An 18,780-nucleotide genomic window follows, 5' to 3' on the forward strand; every position below is an offset into this window, starting at 1 on the left:
GGCTTGTAGGTAGGAGATGGGGGAGGGGCTTGAGGTGGAAGGAGTGGATAGGTGGGAGGACAGGTTACGGAGGTGGGTACGAGCTGGGCTGGTTTTAGGATGCAGTCGGGGGAGGGGAGATTTTGAAGTTTGTGAAGTCCATATTGATACCACTGGGCTACAGGCTTCCCAAGTGAGATATGAGATGCTGTTCCTGCAACCTTTGGGTGGCATCGTTGTTGCACTGCAGGAGGCCCAGGATGGACATGTCATCCAAGGAGTGGGAGGTGGTGTTGAAATGGTTCATGACTGGAAGGTGCAGTTGTTTGATGCAAACTGAGCCTAAATGTTCCACAAAGGGGTCCCCAGCCTCCGCTTGGTTTCCCCAGTGTAGAGGAGGCTACATTGGGAACAGCAGATACAGTATACCACATTAGCAGATGTACAGGTGAACATCTGTCTGATGTAGAAGGTCTTCACGAGGCCTGGGATGGGGGTGAGGGAGGAGGTGTACGGGCAGGTGTAGCATTTCCTGTGGTTGCAGGGAAAAGTGCCAAGGGTGTTGGGGCTGGTGGGGAGTGTCGAGCGGACAAGGGAGTCGCGGAGAGAGTGGTCCCTCCAGAAAGCAGACAAGGGTGGGGAGGGAAAAATATCTTTGGAGGTGGGGTCGGATTGCAGGTTGCAGAAGTGATGGAGGATGATGCGTTGGACCCGGAGGTTGGTGGGGTGGTACGTGAGGACGAGAGGAATTCTGTTTTGGTTATTATTGCGGAGACGGGGTGTGAGGGATGAGTTGCGGAAAATGCAAAAACACAGTTGAGGGCGTTTTTGACCACTGTGGAGGGAAAGTTGCCGTCCTTGAAAAGCAAGGACATCTGGGATGTCGGGAGTGGAATGCCTCATCTTGGGAGCAGATGTGATTGAGGCGAAGGAATTGGGAATAGGGGATGGCCTTTTAGCAAGAAGGTGGGTGAAAGGAGGTGTACTGTAGGTATCTGTGGGAGTCAGTAGGATGGAAATGGATATCGGTTTCCAGGTGGGTGCCAAAGATGGAAACAGAGGGTTCCAGGAAGGAGAGGGAGGTATCAGAGATGGTCCAGGTGAACTTAAGGTTATGGTGGAAGGTGTTAGTGAAGTGGGTGAACTGTTAGAGCTCCTCGTGGGAGTACGAGGCGGTGCCGATACAGTCGTCAAAGTAACAGAGGAAAAGGTGGGGTTTAGGGCCAGTGTAGGTAAGGAAGAAGGATTGTTCCATGTATCCTACAAAGAGGCAGGCATAGCTTGGGCCCATGCGGGTACCCATGGCCACCCGCTTTGTCTGTAGGAAGTTGGAGGAATGGAAGGAGGAGTTGTTAAGGGTGAGGATGAGTTCAACTAAGCGAATAAGTGTATCAGTGGACGGGGACTGGTCGGGCCTGCAGGACAAGAAGCAGTGGTCCTTTAGGCCATCCACATGTGGAATGCAAGTATAAGAGGACTGGACATCCATGGTAAAGATGAGGCATTGGGGACCAGGGAATCAGAAGTTTTGGAGGAGGTGGAGGGCATGGGTGGTGTCACAGACGTAGGTAGGGAGTTCCTGGACTGAAGGGGAGAAAATGGAGTCAAGATAAGTGGAGATCAGTTCGGTGGGGCAGGATTTCCTTCGCCTCCGCCACATCTGCTCCCAAGATAAGGCATTCCACTCCTGAGCATCCCAGATGTCCTTGTTTTTCAATGACCGCAACTTCTCCTCCACAGTGGTCGAAAATGCCCTCAGTTGTGTCTCTTGCATTTCCCACAACTCATCCCTCACACCCCCTCCCCACAAAAACCAAAACAGAATTCCCCTCATCCTCACGTACCACCCCCTACCAATCTCCTGGTCCAATGCATCATCCTCCAACACTTCCGCCATCTGCAATCCGACCCCACCACCAAAGACATTGTTTCATCCCCACCCTTGTCTGCTTTCCAGAGGGACCACTCTTGCCATGACTCTCTTATCTGCTTCACACTCCCCACCAGCCCCAACACCCCTGGCACTTTTCCCTGCAACCACAGGAAATGCTACACCTGCTCCTACACCTCCTCCCTCACCCCCATCCCAGGCCCCATGAAGACCTTTCACATTAAACAGATGTTCACTTGCACATCTGCTAATGTGGTAATCTGTATCCGTTGTTCCCAATGTAGCTTCCTCTACATCGGGGAAACCAAGCGGAGGCCTGGGGTCCGCTTTGTGGAACATCTATGCTTGGTTCGCACCAAACAACTGCACCTCCCAGTTGTGAACCATTTCAACTTCACCTTTCACTCCGTGGATGACATGTCCATCCTGGGCCTCCTGCAGTGCAACAATGATGCCACCCAAAGATTGCAGGAACAGCAACTCATATTCCACTTGGGAACCCTGCAGCCCAATGGTATCAATGTGGATTTCACAAGCTTCAAAATCTTCCCTCCACTGAATGCATCCCAAAACCAGCCCAGCTCGTACCCACCTCCGTAACCTGTCCTCCCACTTATCCACTCCTCCCACCTCAAGGACCCAACCCCATCTCCTACCTACTCGACTCATCCTGCCTCCTTGACCTGTCCATCCTCCCTGGACCAACCTATCCCCTCCCTAACTCCCCACCTCCACGCACCTTTACTGGCTCCAACCCCACCTCCTTGACCTGTCTGTCTCCTCTGCACCTGTCTTCTCCTTTATCCATCTTCTATCCACCTCCCCCTTTCTCCCTATTTATTTCAGAACCCCTTTTCTCTCCCCCATTTCTGTAGAAGAGTCAAGACCCGAAACGTTAGCTTTCCTGCTCCTCTGATGCTGCTTGGCCTGCTGTGTTCATCCAGCTGTACGCCTTGTTATTGCAGATTCTCCAGAATCAGCAGTTCCTACTATCTCTCTAACAATTTTAACCCCTCGATTTTTTTGTTCCTTTTACAACTAAGGGAAATTTCTCTCTAACTGTTATAGCTGGCCCACTCGTGATTTTGAAAACGTCTGTTAAATCTCCCATTAGCTTTCTAATTAGCCTTGTGATGAGTGCCACAAGACTATTGGAGAGGCAAATACAGTAGATGGGATGATGTACTGTCAAGACGAGTAAATACAAAAACAAAGGATGTTATACTGTCCTTGAATCATACCTTGATTTAGACTCTAAATATGCAGGAGTCAGAAATATTTTCAAGGAGGAACATTAGACTGATAGTTAGTGAAAAAAATTGTTACCTCCAATGAATGTCAGAGCGTGTATGTGTTGCATTTTTTGGAGGTGTGAATTGGGAGTAGAAAGGTTTCCTGGCATCGCTATCCTGCTTCCATCCCAGTAACACAATTAGTGGGATTTTCATCAGGGAGAGCTGGGATCAGATTCTTTCCCTCCCAGTATGGAGGAATGGAAGCGTAGACAGCGGCTCATGCTGATACGGCATTCCCTGAGCACTGCATTGAAGTGTAAACCCAGGTTAACTACTGAAATCCAAGGTTTGAGTTTGCACCCACAGTGGCTTTGAGATGAACAAATTAGCAATGAAGTAAGCTGACACTTAACTGGAAAAACTGGAAGGGTAAGGTATTTAACCATAGTTTCTTGTTATTATTTAGGGAGTGGCACGTAAGTGAAAAGCTCCTCTAATATTCTGGCTTAGTCAGCATTTCAGAAATCAAAAACAGAACAAGAGGCGGCTCTGAGGGGATGTCCTTTAGTTGTTCTGTGGAATCAAGCTGCAGGTGTTTTTGACATTGAGAAACACAATTAAATATTAGGAATCAGGATGGGTGCACAGAATTTAGTGCAGGTAAGTGTATGAGCAGCAGTTTCCAATGTGCTCAAGTTTAACGGAGAGTGAGATGAAAACTGGTCAAAAAACAATGGATAACAAAGTGTGGAGCTGGGTGAACACAGCAGGCCACGCAGCATCTCAGGAGCACAAAAGCTGATGTTTCGGGCCAAGACCCTTCATCAGAGAGGGGGATGGGGAGAGGGAACTGGAATAAATAGGGAGAGAGGGGGAGGCGGACCGAAGATGGATAGAGGAGAAGATAGGTGGAGAGGAGCATATAGGTGGGAAGGTGGGGAGGGGTTAGGTCAGTCTGGGGAGGACGGACAGGTCAAGGAGGCGGGATGAGGTTAGTAGGTAGGAAATGGAGGTGCAGCTTGAGGTGGGAGGAGGAAATAGGTGAGGGGAAGAACAGGTTAGGGAGGCGGGGACAAGTTGGGCTGGTTTTGGGATGCAGTGGGGGGAGGGGATGAGCCGGGCTGGTTTTGAGATGCAGTGGGGGGAGGGGGAGATTTTGAAGCTTGTGAAGTCCACATTGATACCATTGGGCTGCAGGGTTCCCAGGCGGAATATGAGTTGCTGTTCCTGCAACCTTCGGGTGGCTTCATTGTGGCACTGCAGGAAGCCCAGGATGGTTTTTCCGCCGCCCTCGCCTCCATGCTTACTTCTTTCACCGGGAGCCTACCCTCCCTCCACTGACCCGTTCACCCGCCTCCAACACAAGTCCTCCTCCTGGACACCACCCCCAGGCCTCCTACCCTCCCTCGACCTCTTCATCTCCAACTGCCATGGAGACATTAACCGCCTCAACCTCTCCACCCCTCTCACCCACTCCAACCTCTCCCCCACAGAACGGGCAGCCCTCGCTCCCTCCGCTCCAACGCCAACCTCACCATCAAACCCGCAGACGAGGGAGGCGCAGTGGTAGTACGGCACACTGACCTGTACATCGCTGAGGCCAAACACAAACTCTCCGACACCTCCTCCTACTGCCCCCTCGATCATGACCCCACCCCCAAGCACAAAACCATCATCTCCAACTCCATCCATGACCTCATCACCTCAGGTGACCTCCCACCCACTGCCTCCAACCTCATTGTTCCCCAACCCCGCACGGCCCATTTCTATCTCCTTCCCAAAATCTTCAAACCCGCCTACCCTGGCCGACCTATTGTCTCCGCCTGCTTCTGCCCCACCAAACTCATCTCCACCTATCTGGACTCCATTTTCTCCCCCTTGGTCCAGGAACTCTCACTTACGTCTGTGACACCACCCACGCCTTCCACCTCCTCCAGAACTTCCAATTCCCTGGCCACCAACACCTCATTTTCACCATGGACGTCCAGTCCCTGTACACCTGCATTCCGCATGCAGATGGCCTTAAGGCCCTCCGCTTCTTCCTGTCCCGCAGGCCCGACCAATCCCACTCCACCAACACCCTCAACAACCTAGCCGAGCTCGTCCTCACCCACAGCAACTTCTCTTTCGATTCCTCCCACATCCTACAGACTAAGGGGGTGGCCATGGGCACCCGCATGGGCCCCAGCTATGCCTGCCTCTTTGTAGGTTACGTGGAACAGTCCCTCTGCCTCACCTACACTGGCCCCAAACCCCACTTCTTCCTCCGTTACATTGATGACTGTATCGGTGCCGCCTCTTGCTCCCCAGAGGAGCTCGAACAGTTCATCCACTTCACTAACACCTTCCACCCCAATCTCAAATTCACCTGGGCCATCTCCAACACATCTCTCACCTTCCTGGACCTCTCTGTCTCCATCTCAGGCAACCAGCTTGTAACTGATGTCCATTTCAAGCCCACCGACTCCCACAGCTACCTGGAATACACCTCCTCCCACCCACCCTCCTGCAAAAATTCCATCCCCTATTCCCAATTCCTTCACCTCTGCCGCATCTTCTCCCAGGATGAGGCATTCCACTCCCGCACATCCCAGATGGCCGCGTTCTTCAAGGACCGCAACATCCCCCACCCCCGCAGTGGTCGAGAACACCCTTGACTGTGTCTCCCACATTTCCTGCAACACATCCCTCACACCCCACCCCCACAATAACCGCCCTAAGAGGATCCCCCTCATTCTCACATACCACCCCAACAACCTCCGGATACAACGCATCTTCCACCACACTTCCGCCATCTACAATCCGACCCCACCACCCAAGACATTTTTCCATTCCCATCCTTGTCTGCCTTCGGGAGACTCCGTGACTCCCTTGTCCACTCCGCACTCCCCTCCAACCCCACCACACCTGGCACCTTCCCCTGCAACTGCAGGAAGTGCTACACTTGCCCCCACACCCCCTCCCTCACCCCTATCCCAGGCCCCAAGATGACTTTCCATATTAAGCAGAGGTTCACCTGCACATCTGCCAATGTGGTATACTGTATCCATTGTACCCAGTGTGGCTTCCTCTCCATTGGGGAAACCAAGCGAAGGCTTGGGGACCGCTTTGCAGAACACTTCCGCTTGGTTCGCGAGAAACAACTCCCCCTCCCATTCCTTAGATGACATGTCCATCATGGGCCTCCTGCAGTGCCACAATGATGCCACCTGAAGGTTGCAGGAACAGCAACTCATATTCCGCTTGGGAACCTTACAGCCCAATGGTATCAATGTGGACTTCACAAGCTTCTAAATCTCCCCCTCCCCCACAGCCTCCCAAAACCAGCCCGGCTCGTCCCTGCCTCTCTAACCTGTTCTTCCTCTCACCTATCCTCTCCTCCCACTTCTGGCTGCACCTCCATTTCCTACCTACTAACCTCATCCCGCCTCCTTGACCTGTCCGTCCTCCCCGGACTGACCTATCCCCTCCCCACCTCCCCACCTATACTCTCCTCTCCACCTATCTTCTCCTCTATCCATCTTCAGTCCGCCTCCCCCCATCCCTATTTATTCCAGTTCCCTCTCCCCATCCCCCACTCTGATGAAGGGTCTTGGCCCAAAATGTCAGCTTTTGTGCTCCTGAGATGCTGCTTGGCCTGCTGTGTTCATCCAGCTTCACACTTTGTTATCTTGGATTCTCCAGCATCTGCAGTTCCCATTATCTCTGATCACAAAACAATGGAACTGTCCAGCCTAAAAGTAACAAAATCATGAAAGAGCATTTCAGCAGCAGATGCATTGAAACAGTGAGAGAGGCAGGTACCTTTACTAAGGTGGAACTGATGGAGGGACAAAGTGGGAAGCTCAGGTTTGAATCAGACAAAAAAAAGCCATTCTCCTCGTATTCCTCCGTCAAGTAATAGCACTACAGCAAAACAAAACTGCTAATTTACCTTTCCCAAACTGAGTGTGATATTTGCCTCCTAAATATTGACTGCATTTCTAAAGTATTGTGGAGTACTTTGTCGTGCCCTGGAAATATAAAACACTATATAAATAAAATTTCCTTCTTTTAATTGTTGTAAAAAATCACTGGTTTGTTCCCTTATTCTTTGATGGGATGTGGACTCCACTGACAAAGCCACTACTTTGTTGACCACAACTGCCCTTGAAACTAAATGGTTTTGCTAAGCTATTTCAGACGGCAGTCAAACGTCAACCCCATTGCTGTGGATCCAGCATCACATGTGGGCCAAGCCAAGTAAGGATGCAGATTAGTAGGAACTGCAGCTGCTGGAGAATCTGAGATAACAACGTGTATAGCTGGATGAACATAGCAGGCCAAGCAGCATCAGAGGAGCAGGAGGGCTGATATTTTGGGCCTAGACCCTTCTTCAGAAAGATGGGATTTTACAGCTAACAATTTTCATGATCACAGGTACAGTTGTTGAAATCCACCTCACTGTCAACCTGATTCACATTCTGATCATCCAGAACCATCTGAGATCCCTTGGATTGCTTCAAAATCACCAGTCCCCCTTTTGGGATTAGTCTAAGTACTGATGCCACATAGGATGGAAGGTAGCGATTGTAATGAGGTCAGCCAGATGGACCTCATAGAATATGAGTTCCTTGATTAGGGCTGTTAATCTGGTCCAATCAGGGAGCCCTGGCTAACACTTATAAACAGGAGTGTCAGAGGTTCTGTTCACTCTTGCAGCTGGCTCTAAGGAAACCAGACCAGTGCCAAGTGCCATGCATGTGTAAGTAAAAGGGTGATGTGTTGACAGGATACTGGTCTCAGTGGAGTTACTTCAGTCTTCATGAAGTCGTAGGCAAAATATAGGCTCAACTTCAATAGATAGTAAAGGATTATTACACAGTACTTAAGAATTATTTACATCGTATCTGAGATGCATGATAATGTCTTGTGGAACTACCTGGTTCAACATAAGAGCAAGCACACATTGCTGTTGACTACAGAGACTTAGCACTAAAACAACAGATACAAAATGCCTTTTGATGTTCCCAGGATCAGTCCTGTCTACCTTAATTGAGCGTAAGTTCTACCAGCCAGCATAGTGGGATTTAAACCCAAGACATTAGTCTGGGTTTTGGATTACTCGTGATATTACCCCCACTCTGCTATCTCAACATGAATGTGAATGAACTGCAAAGTATGCCACTGTGTTTCCTTGTGTAACGAATACCCATCAACTAAAAAATACAGCATTGATAATGCAGCACACCTTCACCGAAGTGTCACCCTAAATTTTGGATTTGGGTCCTCTTCAGAATTTGAACTCACAATGTTGTGACTGAAATAAATATGTTACCATCTGAGCCAAGACTAGCAGGAAATTGAATAGATTTATCTTTCTGATTGATCAATGCCATTTTTGTAAAACACCCAATATATGTCTGAATCTAAATCTTATCAGAGATCCAAACTGCAGTTTAAATCATTTCCACACCTCAGTTCTCATCAAATCTGACACATTATTTACTGAAAGGGTTAAAAGTTATCACCTTCATCCGACAAAGTGGTTTGCTGATTTTTAAATTTGACGGCGAATTGAAATTTAATGTAGAATGAAGTGAATTTAATGATCCACATTCTCTGGTGTCTGAAACTTGTCACAAGAGAAATAAATTACAACTTTGTAATAGCCTTAAGTTCTGCGCTTACAGCAAAATTACTTGAGTCCCACTGCCTCAGCCCTCAATCTTGAATAGCAAGCAGTCGAACAAAATAATTTGTTAGTTGTTTAAATGAGGCACTTTGCTGCGATTAGCTTGACATAGTGATTCAAAACACACAAATCTAAGATCCAATGCTTTTCACATGCATTCAGGAATTGTTTCTATAGAAACATCATATGAGCCAGTGCAAAATGATTATTATGTAAGTGTGATTAACTTTCTCCCAGTGCTGGGAGGGTGTGTACTCTATTTACATGGCATATTGTGCTGACACAAGACCTTTTTAATCTCTGTGCAAAATAATTTACAGGTTTCTTTTTCTAAGGTTTCAGCCTAGAAATTCTGATTGGCATTATCCTAGCTGGAAAAGATCTCAACTTTATTGCTTTTTTCTTGGTTAACTATTGCTCACTCATAGGAAGCGAATAAAAGAGAAATCTGCATTTAATGCAGCATCTTTCAGGTCTTCAGGACTTTCCAAAACCATTTCATAATTGATCAAATTTATTTCTGCATCACATGGTTGGTTGACAGACAAATATGGCAGTCAACGGCAATAATAATCAGAATATTCATTTCTGGAACAATTGGTTGTGCATTTGTGTTTACCAGGTCAGCAATGGGGAACCTGCAATTTCCAAATATACAATGGAATCTTTTGCACATTCATTAACTGAAAGACAAGGACCCAAATTGCATGGAACGCACAACCTCCCATAAAAGGCTCAGTAGGAAACAGAGGTGCCAATTGCTGGATTCTACGTTAAGGCTATGCTAGTAAAAAATTGAGCCTACCTTCTATTGAGCCAGAAGTAAAAAGCCCCATCATTGGCACCAGGGTATGATTTGGCCCATCAGTCTTTGTTATAGCAAACCAGTTGGCCCACCCTTTAACTGTATCTGCTTCAAATGTTGCTCAAATCCAAATGTTACCGATTTATCATGATACTTATATTGCTATGTTTTTCTCTTTGTGAAAAAGGCATGTTCATATTTCACGTCGAATGCCGTTCCTCTGAAAATTTCTTTCATAAACGCAGATCCTTTGGGCGAAAATATAAACGTGATATTCAAGGTATGACTGGAATGATTCAAATCAGCTTAAATTGTGGCACCTCTGAAAAATCCTACTTAAAGATCAATAGAGGGGTGATTGTTTATGACATCAAAGTTAACCTTCTCTGGTAGTCAGTTTAAATTAATCACTGATAGATTGTGTGAAGTCTTTGTTTTTCACAAACCCAATTGTTAGAATATCAAAATAGAACATTCTAGATGTACTTGATGTTTTGAGATGGACATTCCTGAAAAGATCAACCTGTACCAGTGCCACCTCCTGATATGAACAACGGCCAGTTGAAGTTGCTTTAATTGGTCCAATTACTGTAAAATGGTCAAGACTGAAGAAGTGGCAAATGTGATATGGCATCCAGGAGGGGTAATGCATTATATTTTTAATTTAAGTACCAGTGCAGTTGACAAGAAGTGATGGATTGCTTTGCAACAGAACAAAGGAACTAGCTGCTGGAACAGTGATAGAATTCAAAAGAAGTGAAAGTGTTGGAAATGAGTGGTAGTTGGAAACAGTGTGATTGAAGCGGCATTAATGAAAGAATGAAGGCAGAGGGGAGGGAAAATGGTTTGAACAAAGCAAGGGAAAGGCCAGAAAAAGGGAAAGGAGGGAAGAGATTGAGAGAACAATTGGGAAAAAGAGTTAGCAAAAGGAGAGAAATTAGCACAAAGTGAATTAAGGGTGTAGGATTGGAACAGTGAATGAAACCGAGGCAATTGAGGAGTTAGTACTGGAAATCAAATTAGTAGCTAGGAGAGAAGCACTGGGATAGAGGTTGAAGAGGTAACTTAAGAGGCTAATTACGGAGATGTAGCAGATTTCAATTCATAGGGTGGTATAATCTTTTTCATGCACTGAATGTAAATGACCAAAATTAATTGCCACGCTCATCTTTGATTAGAATAGAATAAGTAGTAGCACAATGTCTCTTTTCCACAGATGCTTTGAGAGCTTGTTCAATAACATGATGTTACTATAATAATCTTGTAGATCAGTGAGTATAGCTTCTCGTGCTTACTGTTAAAATGACAAAAGACATCCAGTGAATAAATTTGCATTTATCTTTATAATGATAGCTGCTGAATTAATCTGAACCAAACATTTAAGCATGTGGCTAGCTGGTGAGGGCAGACATAATAAAACAGCAGTTAAGATTAGCTCTTATGATGTAAATAGCATACAGATTATCTGCTTTCTTTCTTTTGAAGCTTGAAAACCTGGTTAAATATACAATAGAATCATGTACAGCCAGAATACCAAATGAGGTAAATCTAAGTTGGTGGTATTGCAGGACATGTCAGATCCCAGAATGAAATCTGGCTTTAGACACTGTATGTTTACTTTTGTTTATTAATGTGGTGGTCAGTCACTGAGACATATTCTGGTGAGATTGCAGATTTTCCTCAACAACCTAACAGAAGTTTATTACACAAAAGATGAAACCAAAAAAGAAACAAACTAATCTATCCACATAGGGCAACATGGTGGTTCAGAGATTAACACTGCAACCTCAAAGCATCAGGGACCCAGGTTCGATTCTAGCCTAAAGTGACTAATGTGGAGTTTGCACATTCTCCTCATGCCTATGTGGGTTTCTACTGGGTACTCTGATTTCCTCCCACAGTCCAAAGATGTGCAGGCTTGTTGGATTGGCCATGCTAAATTGTGCAGGGATGCATAGGTTGGGTTGGATTATCCATGGTAAATGCAAGGTTGTGGGAATAAGGTCTGGGTAGGATGCTCTTCAAAGGGTGGTTGTAGACTTGATGGGCTGAATGGCCCCCTTACACACTGTAGGGATTCTGTACAGAAGACAATTTTAAAACACAGCAAAACAAAGTTTTCTGGAGATAGCAAGAACTGCAGGTGCTGTAAGTCAGAGACAATACAGTGTGGGGCTGCAGAACACAGCAGTCAGGCAGCATAAGAGGAACAGGAAAGTCGACATTTCGTGTTGGGATCCTTCATCAGGACTGGAGAGTGGGATGGGAGCTCAGAAATAGTAACCCAACATCCATATATGCAAGGCTTTCAACTTCTTTGTTATTTCATCTATTCATTAGAAATTCAAGTCCAAAGAAATTACCTGCCATATTTAAATCTGACTAAACCGATTGTGTCTAGTTTATTTTTCAATTCTGTGAACTGTGGGGTCATCTTGCATGAATACCTACAAAACTGAGAGTGTGGATATTATCAGCTTTTAAAAACTTGTAAATTTCTATTTACAAACCTTCACATCTGGAAGTTCTACAGAATAGACTTCTGTTGAGGTAACTTATTGTCTGTTAAAGTCTGAGAACTCCATTCTAGGAGAAAAACCAAATTTGCTTTCGACCCCTATCAGATCTCCTCCAAATTACCCAAAATATTTTTAATCTTTTCTTTCTTAAATAAAACCAATGAAGCTGAGCTAATGGCCTTAAATTGTTTATTCCACCTGTAGTAAGCCACCACTGTATAAACAATTATCATTAACACTCAACCGGCCGCCTGCTCTCTGACCTTATCCTTTTAAGGAAAAATCCAGAGAAAAGTAACAACACACATGTACATAATTTATATCAGAGATAATGGGAACTGCAGATGCTGGAGAATTCAAGATAACAAAGTGTGGAGCTGGATGAACACAGCAGGCCAAGCAGCATCTTAGGAGCACAAAAGGTGACGTTTCGGGCCTAGACCCTTCATCAGAAAAGGGAGATGGGGAGAGGATTCTGAAATAAATAGGGAGAGAGGGGGAGGCGGACCGAAGATGGATAGATGAGAAGACAAGTGGAGAGGAGAGTATAGGTGGGGAGGTAAGGAGGGGATTTGTCAGTCCGGGGAGGACGGACAGGTCAAGGAGGCGGGATGAGGTTAGTAGGTAGGAAATGGAGGTGCAGCTAGAAGTGGAAGGAGAGGATAGGTGAGAGGAAGAACAGGTTAGAGAGGCAGGGACGAGCTGGGCTGGTTTTGGGATGCAGTGGAGGGAGGGGACGAGCTGGGCTGGTTTTGGGATGCAGTGGGGGAAGGGGAGATTTAGAAGCTTGTGAAGTCCACATTGATACCATTGGGCTATAGGGTTCCCAAGAGGAATATGAGTTGCTGTTCCTGAAACCTTCAGGTGGCATCATTATGGCACTGCAGGAGGCCCAGGACGGACATGTCGTCTAAGGAATGGGAGGGGGAGTTAAACTGGATCGCGACTAGGAGGTGCAGTTGTTAATTTATACATATTTCATCGCACAACTGAAGTCAAAGTCTGATCTCAACAAGCAAGGCGTGTGTAGGCTCCTTGAACCACCGTGAGGCCCAAAGATAATGTGGCTAATCTACTTCACTAGAGCCATCCATGTTACTATACTCTTGTAAACTAAAAGCAGACAAAACTCTGAGTATTACCTTTCTCATATGAAGAAAATTAATTTGCCAGGATATTGTACCAAGCATAGTCTTCAGGAAAAACCTGATTTGTGGCCAAAGGACATTTAAACTTGCTGAACCAACATAATGCAAGATGTGTTTTAAAGTTAAATATTTCAATATGTTTTAATATTTTTGTGATAGATTCTGCTCTTAATATTTATAATAGAAACTATCCATGTAAACTTGTCATCTTGAAACTTGTGATACCACCTCTTTTGAAGACAGCATAATAGCATCATGCTAATTTCCTGACCAGTTTTAGTTTTAAATGTCACTGTCAGAAACTTTATCAGAAAACATACTTAATAGGTATTCCGGTTTCCAAAATATGGTTTGCATTTTCCATGACTGCTGCAATTGAATCATGTGACAACTTTCCTAGTTTCATCCTCATTTTATCCTGCAACACAATATATTGTATCTCCTTCAACTTGTGCATTGTGCAACATTAAAAATCTTGTACCCAACAACGCTTGCTGCAAATATCACACTGACGCCCTATTGTTAAATTACACATGCTTCAATACCCTCAGCAGCAATGTAATTGGGGCATCCATTGCATACTTAATGGGTTTATGAACTTGTTGGTATTGAAATTTCTTTTCAGTCAGGAGACGACCTTCGACAGGACATGCTTGTTCTGCAGCTGGTTAAAGTGATGGACAGGATCTGGTGCCAGGAGGGGCTGAATATGAGCATGATCATCTATAGGTGCATATCAACAGGAAGGGGAAAAGGTCTGTGCTACAGCATTGTCTTCACTATTAAACATATTAGGCCCTTAACAAATGTATCACACAATGATAAAAAGTTTACATTTTTTGCATAATCAATGTTTGCAAGGCCATCCTTGCTGTTGCTCACTTATACTTGGTAACACTTCAAGTGCTTTTAGCAAAGATTTCAAATCAATATTTTTAACTCTACACACAAAAAAGGCAAAATATTTTTACTTCAGCGTTTAATAAGTAATGTTCTGCATTTTTTAGGAGTTTGATAGTAATGAAAGCAAAAGATGTGTTCAACAGAAATTATATGAAATTTTCCATAAGCAACTTACCAAAGATCATGATATAAATTCAACCCTTACATTTTTGTTTTATTCATTTACGGGATGTGGCATAATTGACTAGGCAGCATTTATTATATTGCCCAGACAGTAGTTAAAACTCAACCACCCCGCTGTGGGTCTGGAATCACGTGCAGGCCAAACCAGGTATGGCCAGCAGTTTCCTTCCCTAAAGGATGTTACTGAACCAGATGGACTTGTCCTGATAATCAACGATGAAATCATCTCATTATTACACTCTTAGTTCCAGATTATTTTGCTGAATTCAGCTTCACCACCTGCAATAACAGGATATGAACTTGGGATCCCAGAACAATACCTAGGCCATGATCTCCCCATTGGTTATTACTGTACAGTATTGGATTTAATGCAGATAAAAGCAAAATGTTCATGGCTTTTGTACACAGCTTCACTCAAGCTCTTGAACTCCTTGCAGGCTTGGTGGAGATGGTCCCTGGTGCCACAACACTTGCCAAAATCCATATGAAACATGGTATCATTGGACCACTCAAGGAGAACACTCTTTTAAAATGGTTCCAGGAACACAACCCCTCAGAAGAACAGCATAAAAATGTGAGTATTAATCTTATGTTTGCTTCATGAGAAAAAAAACGATGCTCTTCTACTGCAATAGTATCTTCCTATTATATAACTAGTGTTTTGAGAGATGCTTGTAATCAGTTCAATATTGCAGTGATTACCCTCCATCAATTGCCCATACTTTATTATTTGCTGTATATTAGACAGGATTTACAACAGATAAAAGCAGATCTTGCACTGAACTTGTATGTTCCACATTCAGAAGAGCACTGATACATCCTAGAGTTGGATGAGTAATGTGATTGCTTAATATTAGAATGAAAATTTCCCAAAATCCATTGTATTTGCAATCCAAGAAAGCAAACTGAAGTCAATGATGAGGGAGAACTGTATGCAGTTTTAGAATAAATGAATATCAGCAAAGGTTCAAGACTGAACCATATTGGTACAACCACAGTGTTCCATGAGGTAAAAACTCAAACAATTGTGACATTCCCCACAGGACCATTGCTTAAGGTTTTGTTCTACAGAACTGAGTCAACTTCCATCTGTAGAATACCAAAATACTGACTTTTCCTTTCCTCCAGATGCTGCCTGGCTTGCTGTGTTCTTCCAGCCTGCTATTTGTCTACCAACTGAGTTGTTACTGCTATTATGCTAATAAGCCAAGGACCAGAATGAAATCACATGATCAACTGCTATGTGCGATCCAATGGAAGCAAGCTAGAACCTAAATGCATATACTGTAGTTAACTGTGATTGCAACTTGTAGTCTCAGCTGTTATATAAACCTAGTTTTCGAGTAAACTGAATCCTCACTACTCATTGTGTGACACTTACAATTAACATACATAAAACCCAATATGGTGGCAGTGGTGAGGATTTTTCTTAAGAGACATAAGCAGTGATGTGAATTTGCCTGTTAGACTGCACAAGGCTGTTGGTTATGTGGTTGCATCCTGCTCTTGACTCATTTGAATATCCATTTGTTAAAGCAACACAAATTCTTCAAGCAATAACACAATTCCCAATCTCCTCAGGCAGCTATTGTTATACGCAAAAAGCAGACTGTCAGTAATAACAGTCATTTAGCACTTACAAAAAAGGTTTGGTTAAATACTTGATTAACCAATGACTCCAGAATGAATCATTAACCACTCATTTGTTGATTCCAATGACTGGAAAAGATTCAATGATATGACTCAAAGAAGCACAAGGATCTTGGTTAACATTTATCTCTGAATTACAATAGGAAAGCATATTAACTGATCAGAAAGTTTTAGAAATACTGATAATTCGAACGGCATCTGGGCAGAGAGCTAAGGACATTAGATATTTGTCCTTTCATTTAAAATTCAGGTTTCCACCCACAGCATTTTCCTCTCACATTAACTCATTAATTATTTTCATATTATTTACAGGAACCTGGTAACCAATTCAGTAACCGATTAAGTAACAGCAGTGACTATAATTACAAATTCATCAGTCATAAAATGGCTTAGCATTTCACCCTAATTTTCAGATATCCACAAATGGTAACAATGCATTCAGCCTAACATTTAGAATTCTATTTCAATGTTTTCCTAAATACCTTGCAGCCCCAAAGAATTGAGACCAAGCTTTACTTGCTAAGTTTTCCTTAAAGACAATAATAACACAACATACTTTACCTACGTGAAAATTATGACCCTACTAGTTGATAGTTCTAATGACTCTAACACCTGTCTTCTCTATAATTCATGAAATATAACAGTCTCTTGCTGGGCCAACCTTTGCTCTCCATTACCAACTTGCCTTGAAAAGTTAATAGTGAGCTGTCTTCTTGACCCATGGCCGTACACGGGATTTGAGCACGCCGCCTGGTTCTGCTGGAAAGGAATCTCCAGGAGTTTTACTCAGTCCGATTGATACAGTTCCAAGTCAGTATATTGTGTAGCTTAGAGGGAACATGCAGGAGACTGCTACCTCATTTCTGAAGAAGGGTCCAGACCCAAAATGTCAGCTTTCCTGCTCCTCTGATGCTGCCTGGCCTGCTGTGTTCATCCAGCTCTACACCTTGTTATTTCAGACTCCAACATCAGCAGTTACTACTATCTCTTCCTATAGGTTTGCTGCCTTTTTACTTCTGCATAGTGGAGATTGTGGTCTTGAGAGGTTCTATTGCAAGTTGCTTGGCAGGTTCCTACATTGCTCTGTGTTGATAGTACATACTGCTTGAGTGAACGTTTAAGGTGTTGAATTGGGTGTCAATCAAGTTGGCTGTTTTGTCCTGGGTAGTGTCAAGCTTCTTGAAAGTTGCTAGAGCTGCCCTCACCAAGGTTTATGGCCCATATTCCATCACACTCTGGTTCTTTTTCTTATAGATGGTGATCAAGTTTTGAGGAATCAGGAAGTGAGTTACTCAACTCAGGATTCTCACTTTCTGATCATCTCTCGTAGCCACAATATCTTTACAACTAGTTTGAGTTTTATAATAACACCCAGGATATTGGCAAAGGGGGATTATTTGATGGTAATGTTGTTGAATGTCAAAAGCAGTACAGATTGCTTCATATCTGTGAATGATACGGAACACTGCATAATCATCAGCAAATATTCCCACCTCTGACCTGATGATGGAAGAAAGATCCTGGATGATGTAGCTGAAGATAGTTGGGCTGAAGACATTACCCTGAGGAACTGTTACAGAGATGTCATAGGTTTGAGACGTTAGGCCTGGAACAACCACAATGACCCTCCTTTATGCCAGGGATGACTCCAAACACTGAGGAGTTTCCTCCCTGATTCTCATAGACTACATTTTTAATAGAGCCCTTACATGTCACATTCAGCCAAAACTACCTTGACGTCAAAGGCAGTCACTTGCACCCCACCTCTGGAATTAGCTGTTTTATCCATAATTAGACTACGGCTGAAGTGAGGACAGGAGTCAAGCGACTTTGGTGGAACCCAAACTAAGATCAATGAGCAGGCAACTGTTATTTGATAGCACAGTTGTGAAACCTTCTGCCATTGTGCTGATGATTGACAGTAGATTGACAGGGTGGTAATTGGGTGATTTGGAGTTATTCCACTTTTTGTAGCCAGGACACTCTTAGGCAATTTTCTATTTTGTAATTTAAATACTAACAGTATAGTTGTACTAGCTTGGCAAGGGGCTCAGCTTGTTCTGGAGCACAAGTTTTCTATCAGATAGATGGAACATTGTCAGGGCCCATAGCCTTTGCAAGTAACCAGAGTGTTCAGCTGCATTTTGATAGCACGTGGAATGAATTGAATTGGCATCTTTGAAGATCTCAGGAGAAAACCAAGGCCAATTGTCAATGAGAATTATGCAACTATACTAGTTCAGTCAACAGTAAAACATTACAACGTTTCCTTCATTGGAGAAGTCAACAAAATATTTCACAAATTGCTTTGAAGTGGGATTGACTGAAAACTCAATTTACTTAGTTGCAGTTGAGTCCATACAGGTTAATGTATTCTGTGCAAGTGAATGTTCCTGTTCAGTTGTAATAAATTGAATGGGTCTTGGCCACAATTAATCTAGAGGCTGGCATTTGATAGATGTTCCAGTAAAACCTGTGTTTAATTTTGCAAAGAAATGTGGGAATTTGAGTGTTGTGAATACAAGACAGTCACCACATTCGTACATGAGCATGCACAGGGAGGTCTTTCAGTTGCATGCACTGATGTGAAGTCCAGGGACTTAATTTTCAATCTTGAGGGGGGGCGGTCAGGAACCCACCATCACAAACATTTCCAAGAACTGAGCCGACATTTCAACTGCATTACTTATGAGACAATATCTTCAGGTGCACATGGCCCCATTCACTGTGCTGAGCTCTGCCAGATGGCAGGAGCTGACTATTAAGCTTCATGATGGAGCCTGCTACTACTTT

The 18,780-nt window shown here is 44.0% G+C and overlaps 1 protein-coding gene across 1 annotated transcript in view; it reads left to right on the forward strand.

The window, feature by feature from the left end:
* Positions 1 to 18,780, forward strand: part of LOC125463064 (phosphatidylinositol 4-phosphate 3-kinase C2 domain-containing subunit beta-like) — a 193,051-nt gene that overhangs the window by 119,766 nt on the left and 54,505 nt on the right. Inside the window, exons 21-23 of the mRNA XM_048553723.2 lie at positions 9,772 to 9,864; positions 13,877 to 14,006; positions 14,775 to 14,911. Coding sequence (XP_048409680.2) covers positions 9,772 to 9,864; positions 13,877 to 14,006; positions 14,775 to 14,911 — 360 coding nt within the window. The remainder of the gene's footprint in view (positions 1 to 9,771; positions 9,865 to 13,876; positions 14,007 to 14,774; positions 14,912 to 18,780) is intronic.

The sequence above is a fragment of the Stegostoma tigrinum genome, chromosome 25 (assembly GCF_030684315.1).
Source record: "Stegostoma tigrinum isolate sSteTig4 chromosome 25, sSteTig4.hap1, whole genome shotgun sequence".
Classification (NCBI taxonomy): Eukaryota; Metazoa; Chordata; class Chondrichthyes; order Orectolobiformes; family Stegostomatidae; genus Stegostoma; species Stegostoma tigrinum.